Source organism: Stegodyphus dumicola, chromosome 5 (assembly GCF_044657685.1).
Source record: "Stegodyphus dumicola isolate Sdum_Otavi_A_Nest chromosome 5, ASM4465768v1".
Lineage (NCBI taxonomy): Eukaryota > Metazoa > Arthropoda > Arachnida > Araneae > Eresidae > Stegodyphus > Stegodyphus dumicola.
Genome location: NC_140772.1, coordinates 34232194 through 34249294, shown reverse-complemented (window position 1 = coordinate 34249294; position 17101 = coordinate 34232194). Strand labels below are relative to the sequence as shown.

Here is a 17101-nt window from a genome sequence, read left to right as displayed (position 1 = left end):
TAACATATCAATGTTCAGTTTTCTTACTAAGATGGCTTTATAAAACTTTTTTGTGTGTCTTTTTATTACCAACGCTTTGTGTGTTTACTTTATTTATTAAATATAATGTTCTTGGCACTTATGCCACATAAAATTTGATTCTACAGCAAAATCACAAAATATTTAAAAACAGCATATGTTTAGAATTTCTGGTAGGCAGTCTCATGCACTGGAGATAAAATTTTTTTTTTCCCATACAATGTTGCCATTGCTTGTCTGAAATCATTGAAATGTTAATTGAGTTTAATAAAAAATTTGTTAAAGTTTTACAAAATATGAAACAGATAATACACAATACAAAAATTTAAAAAATAAATAATTCAGGCTTTCAGGTGCCCATGTTCAGGTAGAGGACTACATTATAAAAAATTTGATGGTTCTAGGTACCGTTATTTTTTTACAATGCAAGAAACATATGTACTTTCATGCAGATTTTTAATTATCTAATTTCTTTAAATACCATACAGGACAATAATACTTGGTGGCAAAAATTTTAAAAGTGAACGCATTTAAGTGTTTCAATACAAAATGTCATTTTAGGATTAATATCCCATTTGGGACAGTTTTTTTTTTTTTTTTTTTTTTTTTTTTAACACAAAATAAACCTGGACTCTTTTGTAAATACGTTTCAAATTATGGCTAAATACTAAGCTTTGCAAAAATGAATTATTTTATAGTTATTTGCATCTACAATTTGGTACTTAATTTCAGTTCTGCCCGAAAATTTATTTCACACAAAAATGTTTTAATTTATAGTAACTGTCTTATTTTCATCTTCAGTTTATGACTGACCCATGCCACATAATATTAAATGGTCCCCCACCCCATTTTTTCTATTTTCAAAAAAAAAGTACTGATTTGTTTTTAATTAGCACATTTTAAAAATTGCTAAAATTTCTATGAAATATTTAGATTTCCCTTTTACTAAACTTGCGGCTAATCCTCAAACAAGACTGTAAGTGACTTATCGTTACATCAAAAATGAAAACAGGAACATGAACAAGGGTGCAAAAGACCCTTTTATTTAAAACTAAGCAAGTTGAACAGAAAGCACGCCTGGTGCTTACTGATCAGCCAACAATTTTTGTGAGCAAAGCAGAAAATTCAAATTTAAAACTAAATTTAAGTATCAAATACGTAAAAGCTATGGAGTAAATTAAACGTGAAAGTTGGCTCTTAGCTCATACTGAGTTGAAAGCACTACTGGCAAGAATAAATCAATGTAGAGGACAGGATTTCTTATCATAAAACAGCAAACTAGTAACATAAGTTTCAGCAGGAAGAACACGCGCTCTCTAAGCAAGCAAGCAGAGTATGCTCTCTCTAAGCAATCTCAAACCCTCACTTAAATACATAACTAATTTGTATGTTGATGGGAAAATGGAGAGATATGATAGTACAGATCTGTTACCATAAAATAGCTGGTTAAGTAAATTAAAATAAACCTTACAAAGTAAACGTTACTCATGTATTAGCACAATTGAATTTGGTGATATTTCATAGATGAAAAAGAAAGACTGAAAATTGCAAAAAATTATTTATTACATGTATACATATTTTATGCTTTACATGTATACATATTTTATACATATTTTATACATATTTTATACTTTATGTATACATATTTTATGCTTATGGTATTTATCCCCAAAATCAATCAATAAAGCTACTTGCAAACAGAATTTTGTTTGTTTTGTCCTAGTAGATTTCTCTTGATAGTCATTAAAAAATATATTCAAATTATTCATTCTCTTTAGCAATTTTATGGTAGAATATCATATTCCTGCAGAAATTTTAAGATAATTTCCTCCATTACTGGCAAATCACACAAGCACACAGTTTAAAACTGAGTTTAAAGCAAAAAATATCACACTATGTTTATAAAACCATTGGAACTTGAAATACATAAAAAAGAATGCATATGAAAAAGATAAGGTTGCATTTTTGACACTGAAGAATTGTTATGTGCATGATTGCCAGGCTTGATGCATTTTTAAAATTTGGCAACTTTTACTAATAAGGAAGGTTTTCCAACTTTGAATTGAATATTTTTTGCAAAAGAAGTCTCTAGAAACACATAATAGCTGCTAATATTCTATATAAATCAGGGAAAACATTTTAAAAACAGAGTTTTTAATCAGCAACTGTGTTAATTTTGTGATGAAATTTTAGAAACCTCCAAAACAGTGCTGCATTGCCGAATGTTACAGATTTGTACATGCTGAAATGAATTTACAAACCAATTTTTTATAATATTGTGTGCAACTAAATAAGCAAAAGTACTTTTTTCATTGCTAAACTTTCAATATTTTATCATATATCTTAATTAGTTTTCCAATAAAATTACAATCTGCGCTTGCTTGAACTCTAATTGGATATGGAGGGAAATATAACTTATTCTAACTCTCAAGAAAAATTATTAAAACTAACTGCAAAATTCCTATAGATTTAACAAAAACAGAGAAGCAAAAAAAGAAAAGAAAAATTCAGTCAAAAAACGCAAACTTTCTGTCAAGATATGCATGAAAAAATACAATACATTTTTTTAAAAGATTTTTTCTAAATAATGCTACCTTTTCAAGTATTCTAAAAATAAATTTTTAAGTTTAATTTTATTACTGAAACTTTTAATTAGGTATTTTATTTTACATTTAATTTGACAGATAATTTAATTTGCAAAAGAAAAAAAAAAATAGTCAAAAAAGGCTAACTTTTTCTCAGGATATGCTTGAAAAAATACATATATTTTTAAAAGATATTCTCTGAATAATGCTACATTTTCAGCTATTCCAAAAATAAATTTTAAATTCATTACATTTTATTACTGAAAATTTTTAATTAGGTATTTTATTTTACATTTAATTTGACAGACATTTGCTATTTAGCAAAAAATTTCATTTTAGATTTATAATTTTTTGACTGCTATATTTCCAAAATAAATGCATTGTGTTACAAGTAAAATTTCATTCTGAAAAAACTGAATGTATGATTACAAGTTATTTTCAATTGGAATAAACAAATGCCACATATGAATCTAGAAGATCCATTTCACCTGAACTCATAACTTTTGTATTGCATCTCTCAGAGGATTAAAAATTATTTTCTTTCTGTAACCCTATTGAGTGACTTTGTATTAATATTTCTATAACACAATATTCATACAAAGTTCATGATGCAAAACACTGCAATTTGTTCTTTAAAGTCAATTTTAATTAAATTGCTTATGCTTTAACCTTTTTGCGATGGCGCATCTTGGTTTAAGACGCTCGTGCGAGACGAAAGGGAATCGAAGGCAGTCACCATACAGGGCGGAGGTTTCGCATCGCTAAACCTAATTTTATATATATATATAAAAAAAAGCTTTACTCCTAGCATCGTAATTTTTGGTATCATTTTAGATCATTACTTGAGCTCTTATATATGTTAAAATTAGCACTTAATAATATTTTTTTTTTCTTTATTTTACATGAAAATATACTTAAAAATTTCCTTATCTTGTAAAGTAATTTTCGGAAGCTCTATTCAAATCATTCCAAAGTTTTAATTGATAAAATCCATCAATAAAATCTAAAATTAATAAAACAACACAATAAAGATTATTTACGGTAACAAGTAACAAAATTTAAAATGAAGATTGTGGTAAATCTCGAAGCACGGAGAAGTATCACTTTCTTAGAAAAAGAATCCCTTTCTAACTCTTTAGAAAAAGAATCATCACTCTCATCTGTGTTAGTAAATGGTTCATTAACCATACGAGGGTATTCTTCCTCTGATAAATAGCGCCTTCACGCCATTATAGACTGGAGGTGAGACATTCCGAAATAAAAAGAGAAGAAACGGAAATATATCTGAAGTCAATGCAAAACTGACCGGGCTGTCTAGTAACCCTAAAAGACAGTACACAGTAGAGGAAACGAATATTTATATTAGCAGGCGACGATTTAAAGAGCCCACCTCTGTTTACGCTTTCGCTTTCTCCCCAACTCTCGCAACAGTTGATGAGTAAAATACCAAAGTCAGACAGAATATATCAAACTCACGGGCAGTAACCTAAAACTGTGTTCATTTCAAAAGTAATGAACATAAAATGCCATCTAGTGGCCTTCAGAAAAACGTTCCAGCTTAAAATGCATATATGCATCACCTGTCCTCTGAATGCAGTCTCTAGCGATGCATGGATGGGACGCCCGGCTGTAAGAGGCGTTCTTAGGGAATGCATATATGGGATGCCTGTTCTGAAAGGGTTAATCATGTCCCTTTATATATATTCACTTGAATGCAAATGCCTTTTTTTTGGGGGGGGGCAAGCTACAAATAATTAAAATGTATTTTAACTTAAAGCCAGCTTGTTTGCCAAAGTCTAAATTATTCTTTGAAATTAACAGATTTTATCCTTAACTTAACAATTATCTGAGATTTAAAAAAAAAAAAAAATCTGATGTGTACACCACATGACTTCCTTGTACGGAATATTAAATTATACGCATTTTTTTCTTGCATTTCATTTAAACTTATTTAACTAAATCTACTTTGTCGACAGCGCATAAACCACAATAGAATAAATGCATTCTTTAAAATTCACTCTAGTATTTGTTTACCATAGCGACACTCTGGCACTAGATTCACTTAACAGTATTATATTTTGTTCATATTATAACTCAGAATGCACAAAATTTATATCATTTAAAGAATAGAATTATCTAATCGTTGCCACATGTTCTATTCAAATACTATTTTAAAGCTAGAATGATGTATAAAAGAAATTAAGCAAACAAAACAAAAAAGGAACAGTTTTTCACAGACGATTGAGTATTTCTCATTCAATTAATTCAGTTCTTACTTCGCGACAAGGCAAAAATACATAAAAACTCAATATATCTATATTAAAAATTACGAAGTAAATCTTAAACATTTATTTCCTCGAAAAAATTCCAGAAAGAATTAAGCATGATTTAATTGGCAATAATAAATGAAGGCATTATCTTTGTTGTTGTGAAGCCACGTTTTTCTAGATTGGCAACAAATCCACTATCCTGCTGTTTCAAATGTAAACAGGCCATCAAAAAAATTATTAGGCCTAGCGGCGCTTAAACAACTTTAAAATTGTTCATAACTCTAAAAATATTGCATACAGATTTACTAAATGCATAAAAACCTTAACCGGAAGATAAGAACAACATAATTTAATCATTTTAAAGCAAAAAATGTACAATTTACAAACATATAAGAGTAAAGAAACTGAGATCGCTGAGCCTGGTAACAGAGTTGATATATATATATAAATATATTTATACACGTTTGGTGCGGCCGATTGCAACCAAAATACGAGGTGTACATCTACATGTTATAGCAGTCCTGTATATAAAATTTCAATGTTCTGAAGCTACTCATTTTTGAGTTATGCGAGATACATACGATTGTACGTACGTACGTTCATACAGACGCCACAAAAAATTCTCTTCAGAATTCATTTTAAATTAGTTTTATAATTTTTTTGGAGGAAAAGAGTATTTTATTCTGCCCTTACGTTCAGATATCACGCAAAAACATCCTTAAATTGTATTCGATAGCGGTCAAAATGGATATTTTCGTTGAAATATGCTGCCTGAAACTTTTCGCGATTACAATACTTTCTTTTTACTTCGTACAAGGAAGTAAAAAAGTGCGACAGTCTAAGGGAAATTACGTTTGACCAAATAACATAACTGAAAGAACTGAAAAGAATAGCTCTGAAAATGAACAAGAATGAACATTTAAAAGAAAATTCATAACAATTACATTAAATAAAAATTCTGAAGCAAAGCCTCAATCATGTATCATAGGATTATATGGAAAATCTAGCAAAATTCTGGCATAATATAAGACATGATTTTAAAAAATAAAATATAGCTTGTCATGTGTTAAACATAAAATTAAGCAGTAGATATATTTGCAAGTTTTTAATTTTAAAAGAAAGGACATCTTTTTTAAGGAGGAAAAGTTTGTATTAGAAAACCACAAAATCTCTAGAGCAGCCAGTTGGTGATCTGAACCCTCATTGAACTAGCTGCATTCAGTAGTTTTAACATCTCACCACCAACAACCTTGAATTTTTTTTAATTTCATCTTTTGATTGAGTTTGCTAATCACTACTGGTGTAAAGTTGATTACTATTTTGATAATTTTTAGTGCCTTCATCTATTTCATACATTCAATCTATAATCAGCATGTTTACCACCACATAAAGCATATGCTGTTTATATTCCCCCGAAATGATTAAAATATGAAATCTTTCTACAGTAAAATAGTTTTCAGCATTTCTTGCAGTTTTACATATTTTTTCAAGGATTAAATTTCAATTGGTTTTATTCAACATTTCAGTGACTGTTTATGACAGCCATAACATATTTCTTTCACTTTTTACCTCTTCATTCATATTTATATTTTCGCTGCATTAAACATTGAGCTTGGCAATTTTCAAATTTGCATTTTGAAAATTTTAAAAGTTGCCAAATAAAGATGCATTGCCAAATCTAGTTGTTTTTTTACAAATTTTGAACTGTATTTACAGCACATTATTAGATCCCACCCCCATTTGGATATTTCTAGATTAGCAGATTTGTATATATTTGTTTCAAAAAAAATTTAAGAATTCAAGGTTGAAGACATTTTTTTAAGTGTTTGTGTTAAAGCGACATACCAAATAAAATATGATGTTCGCAATCCTGCACCATATGAATGATTGAGAATTTGAACTTAATATTGGATAGAAGAATGTTAGAGAAAAGGACAGACATAAAATATAATATTTTTAAAAACATTCAAGTAAGTCAGAACATCCATGAAAATTATTGAAACTTTTTTTTAAATATAATTTTAGAAGTTCTGTTTAGTTATTAATCATCAACAAAACCTTTATTATAATTCAACAGGGTTGCCACTAAAACAGGAGAATGAAATTCCCTGACTTTTCCAGGTTTTCCAGGTATGTTTCGAGAAAATTCCAGTCTATCCGCGTAATGTACATTGGCTGTGCTAAGAGGTAAATTAATTATGGTATTACTTGTATTGTGTAGCAAATGCACTTAATTATTTCATAAATCCCAGCGGACATTTATTCTTAATTATTCTTGGTACACTTTGATAATTTTGTTTACTTTTCCACTTAAGAAAATAAATAAAATTTAAGATATATATATACATTGGATAACAAATGTACGTTTTATTTAATTATTACTCATTATCATCACCAGTTCAACACAAGGCTAATCCGGTTCTTATAAATCACAACGCAATGCTAAATAGTTAGGTTAGATTTTAGGTAAATTTAATTTGTGTGAGGTGTCTTTTTAAAAGGCACCTTAGCACTTGAAAACACAAATATAATTATAATAGGAGTTGTTTTCTCCACTAAAGATTGAGATTAGAATCTGCCCAATCTGGAATAAAATAAGGCTTTTTTTGCAGACATTCTGCAGCTAAACAAAAGAAAGAAATCTATTTAATGATATTTTTTTAATAAATTGAGGTATTTATATTTATTTCGCAGCATACATAAGGAAAAAATAAGTGCATTAAATTTCGTGATGGTATGTCATCATACTGCTAGAATTAATTTCAGGATTGTGCCAGAGAAAATTTCCTAAAATTTGGAAATATTATTTACTAATGATAAATAAATTTAGAGGGAAGAAGCAATATTAAATGATATGAATAACATAAAAATAATTACTTAAAAATTGAATTAGAATAATCAACGATATTTTAGCGAATATAGTTATATTACATGGATAGCCTAGATGACTGATTACTATTTTTTTATTTTACTGCAAAATGACAAGGTATTTATTAAAAAGAAGAGAAAAAAATATTTTTAAAAGATTTTGCGGTAAAATCCTAGTATACGTTATTATGGCCTTCGCATGATTTTGAAAATTGTCGCCAAGAACAAAATGAGCCGTTTACTGCTCATCATCATTTCGCCAAATCCCGCTGTACCATACATGGAGATTATTCTAACCAAAGAACGTCTATGTAAAGTAGAAAAGGTTTCATACACGTAAATGCTATTACGCTGCTAGAAAGCGGAGGGAAAATTTGCCAAGCGTAAGGCTCCTATATATATTTAGAGGAGCCTTAGCCAAGGGATTTCGCAACGTAACCTGGCGGGCAGAATTTCCCTCTCCGCGATGTGCACAGGAAATTGAGAAACACGTGTTAAGAAGAAACGTTCTTTGACAAAAAAGAAAACTACGAAAATGCGTTTTTAAATTATTGCGAAAAATCCAAGAAGAAACGTTTTATCAAAGAACGTTTTTTCTTGGATTTTTCGCAAAAATTTTAAAAACGGGTTTACTTTTTTTTTTTTAACCTCAAAATAACTAATCCATGAATTAATTTACTTTCACCAAAAAATATTTTCTTTTCCTTTAGAGTTTAAAGAAATTTAAATGATATTCATTTTATGAACTCTTGATAACATAACTTTCGAACTTCGACACCAGTTTCGAGCTTTGGCGACAGATATATCGCGCATGCACAGCTGTTTTCCTCTATGATGGAACGGAGCCACGTCTGTTGCAGAGAGGTTTTCCTTCTTTATAATACATATTCTTTGATTCTAACCTCCATGTACCGTATACTAGGATTAAACACATTTTGTTTTATATGAGAACAGGTACTTTCTTTAGTTCATGCACTGCACATGCGATTCTCGAGGTTACTGGAAACCAAACGTTGCGGGAAACTTGCTTTGCCTTTCTAAAAGACAATCAAATTGGAGCTGCGAAAATTGGCTCTATGCCAGCTGCCCGAATGACACTCACGTGATACACAATTCACCAAAAAAGTTATCTCTTCCGACGTCGGCGCAAAACTCGCCTTTTTTGGCGGGATCGTTGTATGAAATTCCCTGACTTTTCCAGATTTTGACTAAAACACTTAAATTCCCTGACGTTTCCCTGAATTTTTTGGTCAATTTCCGAATTCCCTGACTTCCGGTTTTCCAGGTAGCGTGGCAACCCTGATTCAAAAACATTTTTCAATTAGTTTTTGAACTTCAAAATGTTTTTAAAAATACTTTGCCTGTTTATCAAAATGAGAGTAAACAATAAGAAATATAAAATTAATACATATGAGAATAAATATTCATTAAAAGATCATAATTAACTATGAATTTTTCAAATAGTAACTTCCCTAAATTTAACGCATCCATTTCTAACAAGTTTGTGTTTTATCTTCAGTCATATCATTATTTCAAAAACATTAAATTTTATTCCTTCTTCAACAGCAAAAATGGGAAATTAATAATGAAGGAAATGCTAACTAAATGCTGATTGTAACAATTCGTTGAAACGATTTTGAAGGTACAGGATTGTTGATGAGACATCTTAGTCAATTTTAAACCCATTTATTTCTATTTGATTTGCTGTGAATAACAGCACACACAGTGAAAATATTTAATGGACTTGTAAGAATTTCAGGTTATCTAGTGTTTTCTGTATCAAAACAAATAACAGCAAAGGGAAGCAGTGTTGTTGCACAACAAAATTATATTATTTAATAAAAAATCAATTTATTTATCTGACTATAGTAGGTACCGCTTTATATGATGACATTTGTTCATGTCTATTTTAATAGCACTAAACAACCATAAAAAATATCCTTCAAACCAAGTAAAAACAAATAAAATTCTATTTTAACAGAATTTTAACTAGACAAAAAGCTGTTAATAGTTGATTGTCTGCAACTGTTTGTGTTTAATGTTTCTAGAAATTCTCTAACTGGCTTATAAGCCAGTTAGCTCAGAAGGCATCCACTAATATTAATCTTCAGAAGGCATTCTTTAGACCACCATACAGATTCATTCCTTATATTCTATGGAAAGTATACTAAGAGATGTGCTTGGATTTTTTTTTTTTTTTTTTTTTCAGAAAGACCCTGCTAGATATCTTCTGTCATGTTTTTGATCATTCTGGAAACCAACATAGTTATTAAAAATTCGAACCAAACTAAACAAGAGGTTGCTTTTTTTGCCTAATTTTTAAATGGTTGGGTAAAACAAAAACCAAACAGTTTGTTGACTTAATTCTTTATTTGATGACATTTTTCTGTCATTTGGAGATTTCTAAAATTTATTAGCAAGTTAATTAGTTATAATTATTTATAAATTTCCAAGTTCTATGCACACCCGAAAAAAAATGTATAAAAGCATTACAATATGAATGAAATCAGTTCATCCTTTTCAAGGAATAACCAATTCATAAATAATTTTTTGTTGTCAAACCAGGAAATAAAAACTTTTGACATTTCAGGTTAATACGTACAACATCATGATTTTAATTTAATGTAATATAACAATTTTTCTCAATTAGGTTTTAGGTTTAGGTTTATTTAATTATGGCAAAGCACACTAGGGCTATCTGCCTAAGGGAAGGGATGCCTTCACGGAGGACTTTTTAAGGATAACTGGCTCGAATACACGTTATACATGGGGAAAACCACGAAAACGCCTGTGCAGCCAGCCCATTTGCGGGATTCAAACCTTGGACTGAACTACCAGTGTTCAGCGTCTTTACCGTTCTGCCGCTGGTGGGCTCCAACTTTTCTCAATATCAATAAAAGAATTAACATGGCAATAACATATTGTTTCAAATAATGTTACAAACAGACAGACGGGCACAGATTTTAATACTATAGGTTTTGACCTTATTTGGAGAATTTACTCCAGTTAGTGAAATTCATTCTATAAAATTCTGATAATAATAACTGAATTATTGATTACAATAAGCAATGCATTCTCTATGTTTTCATTTGCAAATGGACGAGATTTCAGCAATTTGATAATAATATCTGAATTATTATCAAATTAATTACTACAGTCACATTAAGTTGAATCTATTGCATTTTCTACACTAGAACACTGTAACTATTTACTCAAAAGATATTCAATCATGCAATCTTGTTTAAAACCTCTGCCTGCTGATCAAACTTCAGATTTGCCAGTTTCAATTTCTCTGCAAATAGTGGGGATCTTGGACTACTTATTTAATTAAAATTAAGAATTTTATATTATTTCAATTAATTTTAAAACTCTTATCATTGTTTATATGCATTGGACATTGTGTTCTCTAATTAAAACATACTCTAAAAAAAATCTGATGTAGCTAGCACATGCCAGTTCTGTGTTAAGACACGGAATTGGCAGAAAATTAATAAGTTATCTTTTAGTTGATGAATTGTAAATCAAATCTAATTTGTTTATAAATTTTATGGCTCAATGTTAATTATAAACACTATTAATTCAACATTCTATTCTCCCAAACAGTGGAAAGTGATAACTAAACACCATCATGTACACATCAGTTCACATGCTTTGATCTGAAAATATCACAGTGATATTTTCAAATTGTAGTATATCCTCTGGTAATTTAATGTTTTGGTTTCGTAAATCAATGACAAAATTATTATTCAATAACCTTTCAGATTAAATTAGAAAGTATCTTATGCTTTACTTAATGGCAATATGCTGGTGCGCGGAAGATATAAATGATAATGTTAAGATTTAGGTTTAAGAAAAAGTAAATTGAATGTTACATCTTTTCATGATTAAAATTATTGAATTTATGTTAAAATAACTTTAATTCAAACAAGTAAGAGTTGTTTAATTAAGCTAAAAAATTTAATAATTATTATTTTATTTTATTAGTCCAAAGGGGCTTGGTCCCTGAAGGACTATTGTCTTTGTTTTGCGATTTTGCGTAGATTTACAAACGGAGAATCACTTTTGAAACTCACTTCACAAAGTATTATGGCCCTGTGTTATATTTAAAGAAATTAAATAATGAAAAATCTGCATAAATGTATGTATATTTCTCGCATTGTAATAAAACAACGGTACATAGAGCCATTGAATTTTGAATGACGTAATCCTCCTACGAATATGGGCATGTGGAAGACCAAATTAGAAATCTGGAATTTAATTTTATTAACTTTAACAAATTTTTTATTAACAAATCCTTATCTCCAGCGCGTGAGTCTCTGTATCAGAAATTCTAAAGATATGCTCATTTTAAAACTATTTTGCGATATTGCTGTTGAACTGAATTTTATGATTTAAGTGCGAAGAACACGATACTTAATAATTAAATGTAACACACAAAATGTTAAAAAAAACGCCCCTTTGGACGTCATTTAAAATCTGAAACATTTCGGATTTTTTTTAAAATTTAATTTCATTTATTTATTTTTATTTTTTTATTTATTTATTCTCCCCCCCCCCACTGCTGTTGTGGTTTTGATCAAATCTTTTAGAGGGGAGGTGTGATGATTTGATGAACACCATGCATGCACACTTTAGCCAAACAGCACACGTATTCGTCTCTCTCTCACGTGACAGAAATAATAGAACAAGAGCGAATGCCACAATAACTGATGTTACTCGGTGCATGCCAGCGGAATATTATGTTGCTAACTTTATGTAAATTATATTTGTTTCTAAATTATATTCATTGTACTCATATTATAAAGTGTTCATCCTATTCGTATGTATGCTATATGCAAATGCTCACATCAAGTCCACATTAACTATATCTGCAACCTCATGATGGGCATATGACAAGGAGTTTAATAAATGGCAATTTTTCTAATCATTAATATTTATTTGTTTTGGTTCTTGGAAATTTGAATGCAATCAGGGTCTGAGTTTATTAACTAGGGAGCTTAGTAAGTAATGGGTACAGTAATTGGTAAATTAAAATAAAATACCTCAGAACTTTTTAACACAATGAGAACAAAATTCATAGTAATGTACCATTTATTGATGTAAAAAAGATTAAATACATATATTTTATTTATTGATTAGGCATTGAATGAATTTTCATAAAACGTTTAAAAAATGTCTACAATAAATTAAAGCAATTTAGATTTAATAACAATTAATAAGAAAATTACACTGAAAGACTAGAAGTAGGAAATAGAATTTGTCAAATTTAAGTTTCATCAAGAGATGACTGCTCCTGTCCTAACTTCTTCTTCTTTTGTTTTTTAATATATGACCATAATTTTCTTCTTAACATTTTATTTTTCTTCAATACTTTTTTCTTTAATTTTTCTAAAGCTCATTTGAAAGAAAAATTATTTAATTCTTTCATTTTTCTTATGTGACTGGATATCTGTGCATATTCAGAATTACTGTGAGAAATAATCAAAATGGAAAATGCAGAATAAGAAAGCCTTCAATATTTTCTCTTTGCTGGAGATATTTCATGGTTTACAAATCAAAACCCACTGCTTATCGATACATTTCTCTTACAAAATTTCATAAGAGATTCTTTCAACTTGGAATTTATAAAATACTGCTTGGAATTTATCAATGGCACTATCCGTAATTTCATTTTCACCTTTACATAACAGCTATGGTTTCACAGCCACATCAGTAATGGAAAAATAAGAAGCTAAAAATTAAAAACTAGAAGAATTGCTAAGCTAAAAATTATTAAAAGAAATTTTGTGATCTACCAGCAGAGTTAACAGCTATACCACAGCTACTTAAAAATTTACATTACACGGAGGTTCATTCTTTAAATACAGTAATATTTTCCATGATAACACATAGATAAGTAATACCAAAATAATATTTTACTAATATTAAATTTATTTATATATATATATATATATAAGGCTATTTAATTACTAACACCAGATTATATAGCCAGTTTAATTATATATTTAAAAAAATCCAAAAGCCAGAGTTTTAAACTAGTTCAATTTCAGAGAAAATTTTAAGTACAGAATATCTGGTGAATGGGGGGGAGGAAAAAACCAAGGGGCCAAAAAGTTTTCCTCCCCTCAAGGTAAGTTAAAAAATGAACTATTTATACATTCAGTTCCTCAAAGTTTTCAAAAGCACAATTTTTTTAATTTATTTCAAAGCATATATGATAAGAAAGTCCTTTAACCTTCAATATTTCTAATCAAATTAATAAGCATACTACCTCAACTTTGTAAAAAGAGGAACTGGTTTCATAACTAATGAATGCAAGGCTACAGGGTAGGAATGAGGGCGAACAACTTGAGAGACAATATCAGCAACATATTGTATATACCTAAATAACAATACAAAATAAATGCATTAAATGTAAAGCATATTATTAAAAAAATTCAGCATTCTGTAAACTACATAAAGATGGTCACACAATATATACTGAAGTACTTTCAAAGTGACATTTTTCCCATATTTGAAAAATACGTTGAAAAGACCATTAGATATTTAACTGTACTCTCGCCAGTATTTAAAGCATGGTTTTTCCAATTTGCTCAGTAGAAGTGCTAACCACTTATACCATGAGAAAATGCAAGGAGAATGTAGTAATTCCTTATTCCCACTTATTTAAATGGGAAGAGGTACAAGACCCAGTTAAGCAAATCTAAAAGGTCATGAATAATTGTTCACCTTTTAGTTCAAGTACCACATCAAATATTACAGACCAATGAATGAAAAATCAGCTGTGTCATAAAAATATGAAAAATCTATTATGTCCTCACTGGAATTCAAATGACTCAGCTTCCAATTTGGTCGGTACAATCATAACAACTTACAGTTCTGCGGTCTGTTAAAGCAACTGAAATAAATATAGTACTCAATTAAGCTTTCAATATTTCATTCTTCTCATATATTATTATTCTCCCTAATCTACAATTTCATGAATTTCAATTACAGCTTCTGCCCCCATTTCTGTACTCATATTTATGTACACCAAAATTCTAAATTGTACTAAAGACTATATAACAATTTTCATATACAGGTGACAGGTGAGAGCAGGTCCGGACAACCGGACGGCTTACGTAGACTAATCGGGTATCGTCTGGATCCCGCAATTAATTTTCCTATACAGCAGAATTGCAGAAATCCGCAAAGTTTGGGACCAGAGGTTGTGTGGATTTTAGGATTTTGCGGATTTCAGGACAGAAAAGATAAAGCATAATATTCGGACTAAAAGTGCAAAATGAATAAGGTGTTTTAGATACATTTAATTAAATTATTATATACATTATTGCAATAATTTATTATATGCATTAAATTATTACTGTTATAAATTGATTATATTATTCATTGTACTACATGTACACAGCATCGAGGTTTGCCGATTTCGCCTCATGCAGATTTCCAGTTTCGGATTCTGGTGTTAGAATCACTGTTGCTGTAAAATTTCAACAGCTTTCCTTTATTTTTCCGATGTATGATATATCATACATAATCATTTTGCAATTCTATACCAATCTGCTATAAATCGAAGAGTAGCACCTGCTTCCATCTTTTGCAGAATTTGCACTTTTTGCGGTACCGTCATTGCAATGTGTTTACGTTTTTCAACGTTGAAAGCAGTAAAATCACGAGTGTGTTTCTTATCGGTCATTGTATTAAAAAGGGCTGAAATTAAAAATATTCTTAATTTATCCACATAATATCTGGATAAAAAAAAGGCAGCATTAAACAATCTCATGAAATGAAATAACAAAGCTCAGAAAATACAACGTGAATCGTGAACCTGAACAAAGTGTTGAGTGAATCGTCTGCTTTTTTACCTCGATGCAGATTAGAGGGAAAAAAACTTATCTTATTTATTTTATCTTATTTTTTAAAACTTTTTTATATCAATACTTTGGTATTTCCGTTTCGAATCATTATTGTTTGGTAATTATGACATCATTATTCGGTAAGTATTTTTTTCTTCGATATTTCGTACTCAATGTTGCAGTTTCCAGAACCTATAAACTGAATGTTTATATTCTGAGAGACAACGCAGATTTCAGGTCGGCGGATTTTCGGTATTTGACTGTATTAACAAAATAATAATATAAATTTTTTATTGCATAAAAATTGAAAGCACCTATAAACATAGAACAATAAATAAATTACAGAAACATAAGTAAAATTGTTCATTTCAGCTAAACAAAATTTTACTATATGTATAACTTTTCCATTTACAAAAACAAAGCAAATTCAGTTTCAAAACATTATCTACATGAATTAACCTTTTGATGGTCATCAACAAACTCAGTTCACGTTCCAGTTACCCACCACAGTGGGTACAAACAAACACAGCTTGCATTACAAATTTATGACCAACAGCTATCGCATGTAGGTGGGAAGAATTCCTTAATCTTGCATCCACTGAAAGGTTACGACTAATATAGTAAGCTAAATTTACTACTGCTTCTACTGCCAAGTTCTGTATAAATAATATGACTTGCATAAGAATTTAAATATCATAAAAAATTTCACAAAATGCATTTTGCTGCAATGCTATAATTTGCCATATTTATTCTATTATTATAATGCTACTGTTATTGAAACTATTCTATATAACGTATTTCCTTACCGTAACTGAGATGGAACCATATTTACACAGCATCTACGTAAAGCAAATAATTGTAGTGCCTCTTCTGCCTTCTTAAATAATTTGCAAAATGTTAAGAAAGCACAAACTAGAACAGCTGATGAAGATTTTCCATCCTAAAAATAAATATTTCAAGAAATAACATACAACAAAAAACATGAAATCTTGCAGATGTTCATTAAAATTTTGGTACTGTTATTTAAATGCCATTTTGGTACACATGGATGCTTGAGACAACCACAATAAATTATCTATAATGGTAAATCTTCATGAACCTTAATACAGCTACCCTTACTTTGTGTGCTTTCTGCATATCTGCCTCTTATTTTATATGTTATGGTTTTGATCTTCAATCATTCATTTTATTGATATTTTATTTGATTTTTTTAATTTACAATCTATCCATAAACTTGATTGATCCATCATTTATAGAACTATTTCTAGTTTGTCATCAGTTGAAAAGAGCCCTGGAAATTCAATTACACTTAGTGAAAATAATAATAAAAATAAATTTCCTACTGAATTTACATAAATAGTTATATAAACCTAGCATAGCTAAATAATGCTTAAAAAAGAACGTGCACGATAGAAAATTGGTTTCATGAATCAAAAACTTTTTTGATTGCATTATTATTGTTGGTTGGAAGATAGTCAGATAATGTCAAACACATGTTTTTAACAAT

The 17101-nt window shown here is 29.4% G+C and overlaps 1 protein-coding gene across 1 annotated transcript in view; it reads right to left on the bottom strand.

The window, feature by feature from the left end:
• aux (cyclin-G-associated kinase) overlaps positions 1–17101 on the bottom strand; it is a 113214-nt gene that overhangs the window by 43851 nt on the left and 52262 nt on the right. The window contains exons 13-14 of the mRNA XM_085816562.1: positions 16401–16534; positions 14013–14123 (exon numbers count right to left, since the gene is read on the bottom strand). Of these exons, the coding sequence (XP_085672688.1) occupies positions 14013–14123; positions 16401–16534 (245 nt within the window). The remainder of the gene's footprint in view (positions 1–14012; positions 14124–16400; positions 16535–17101) is intronic.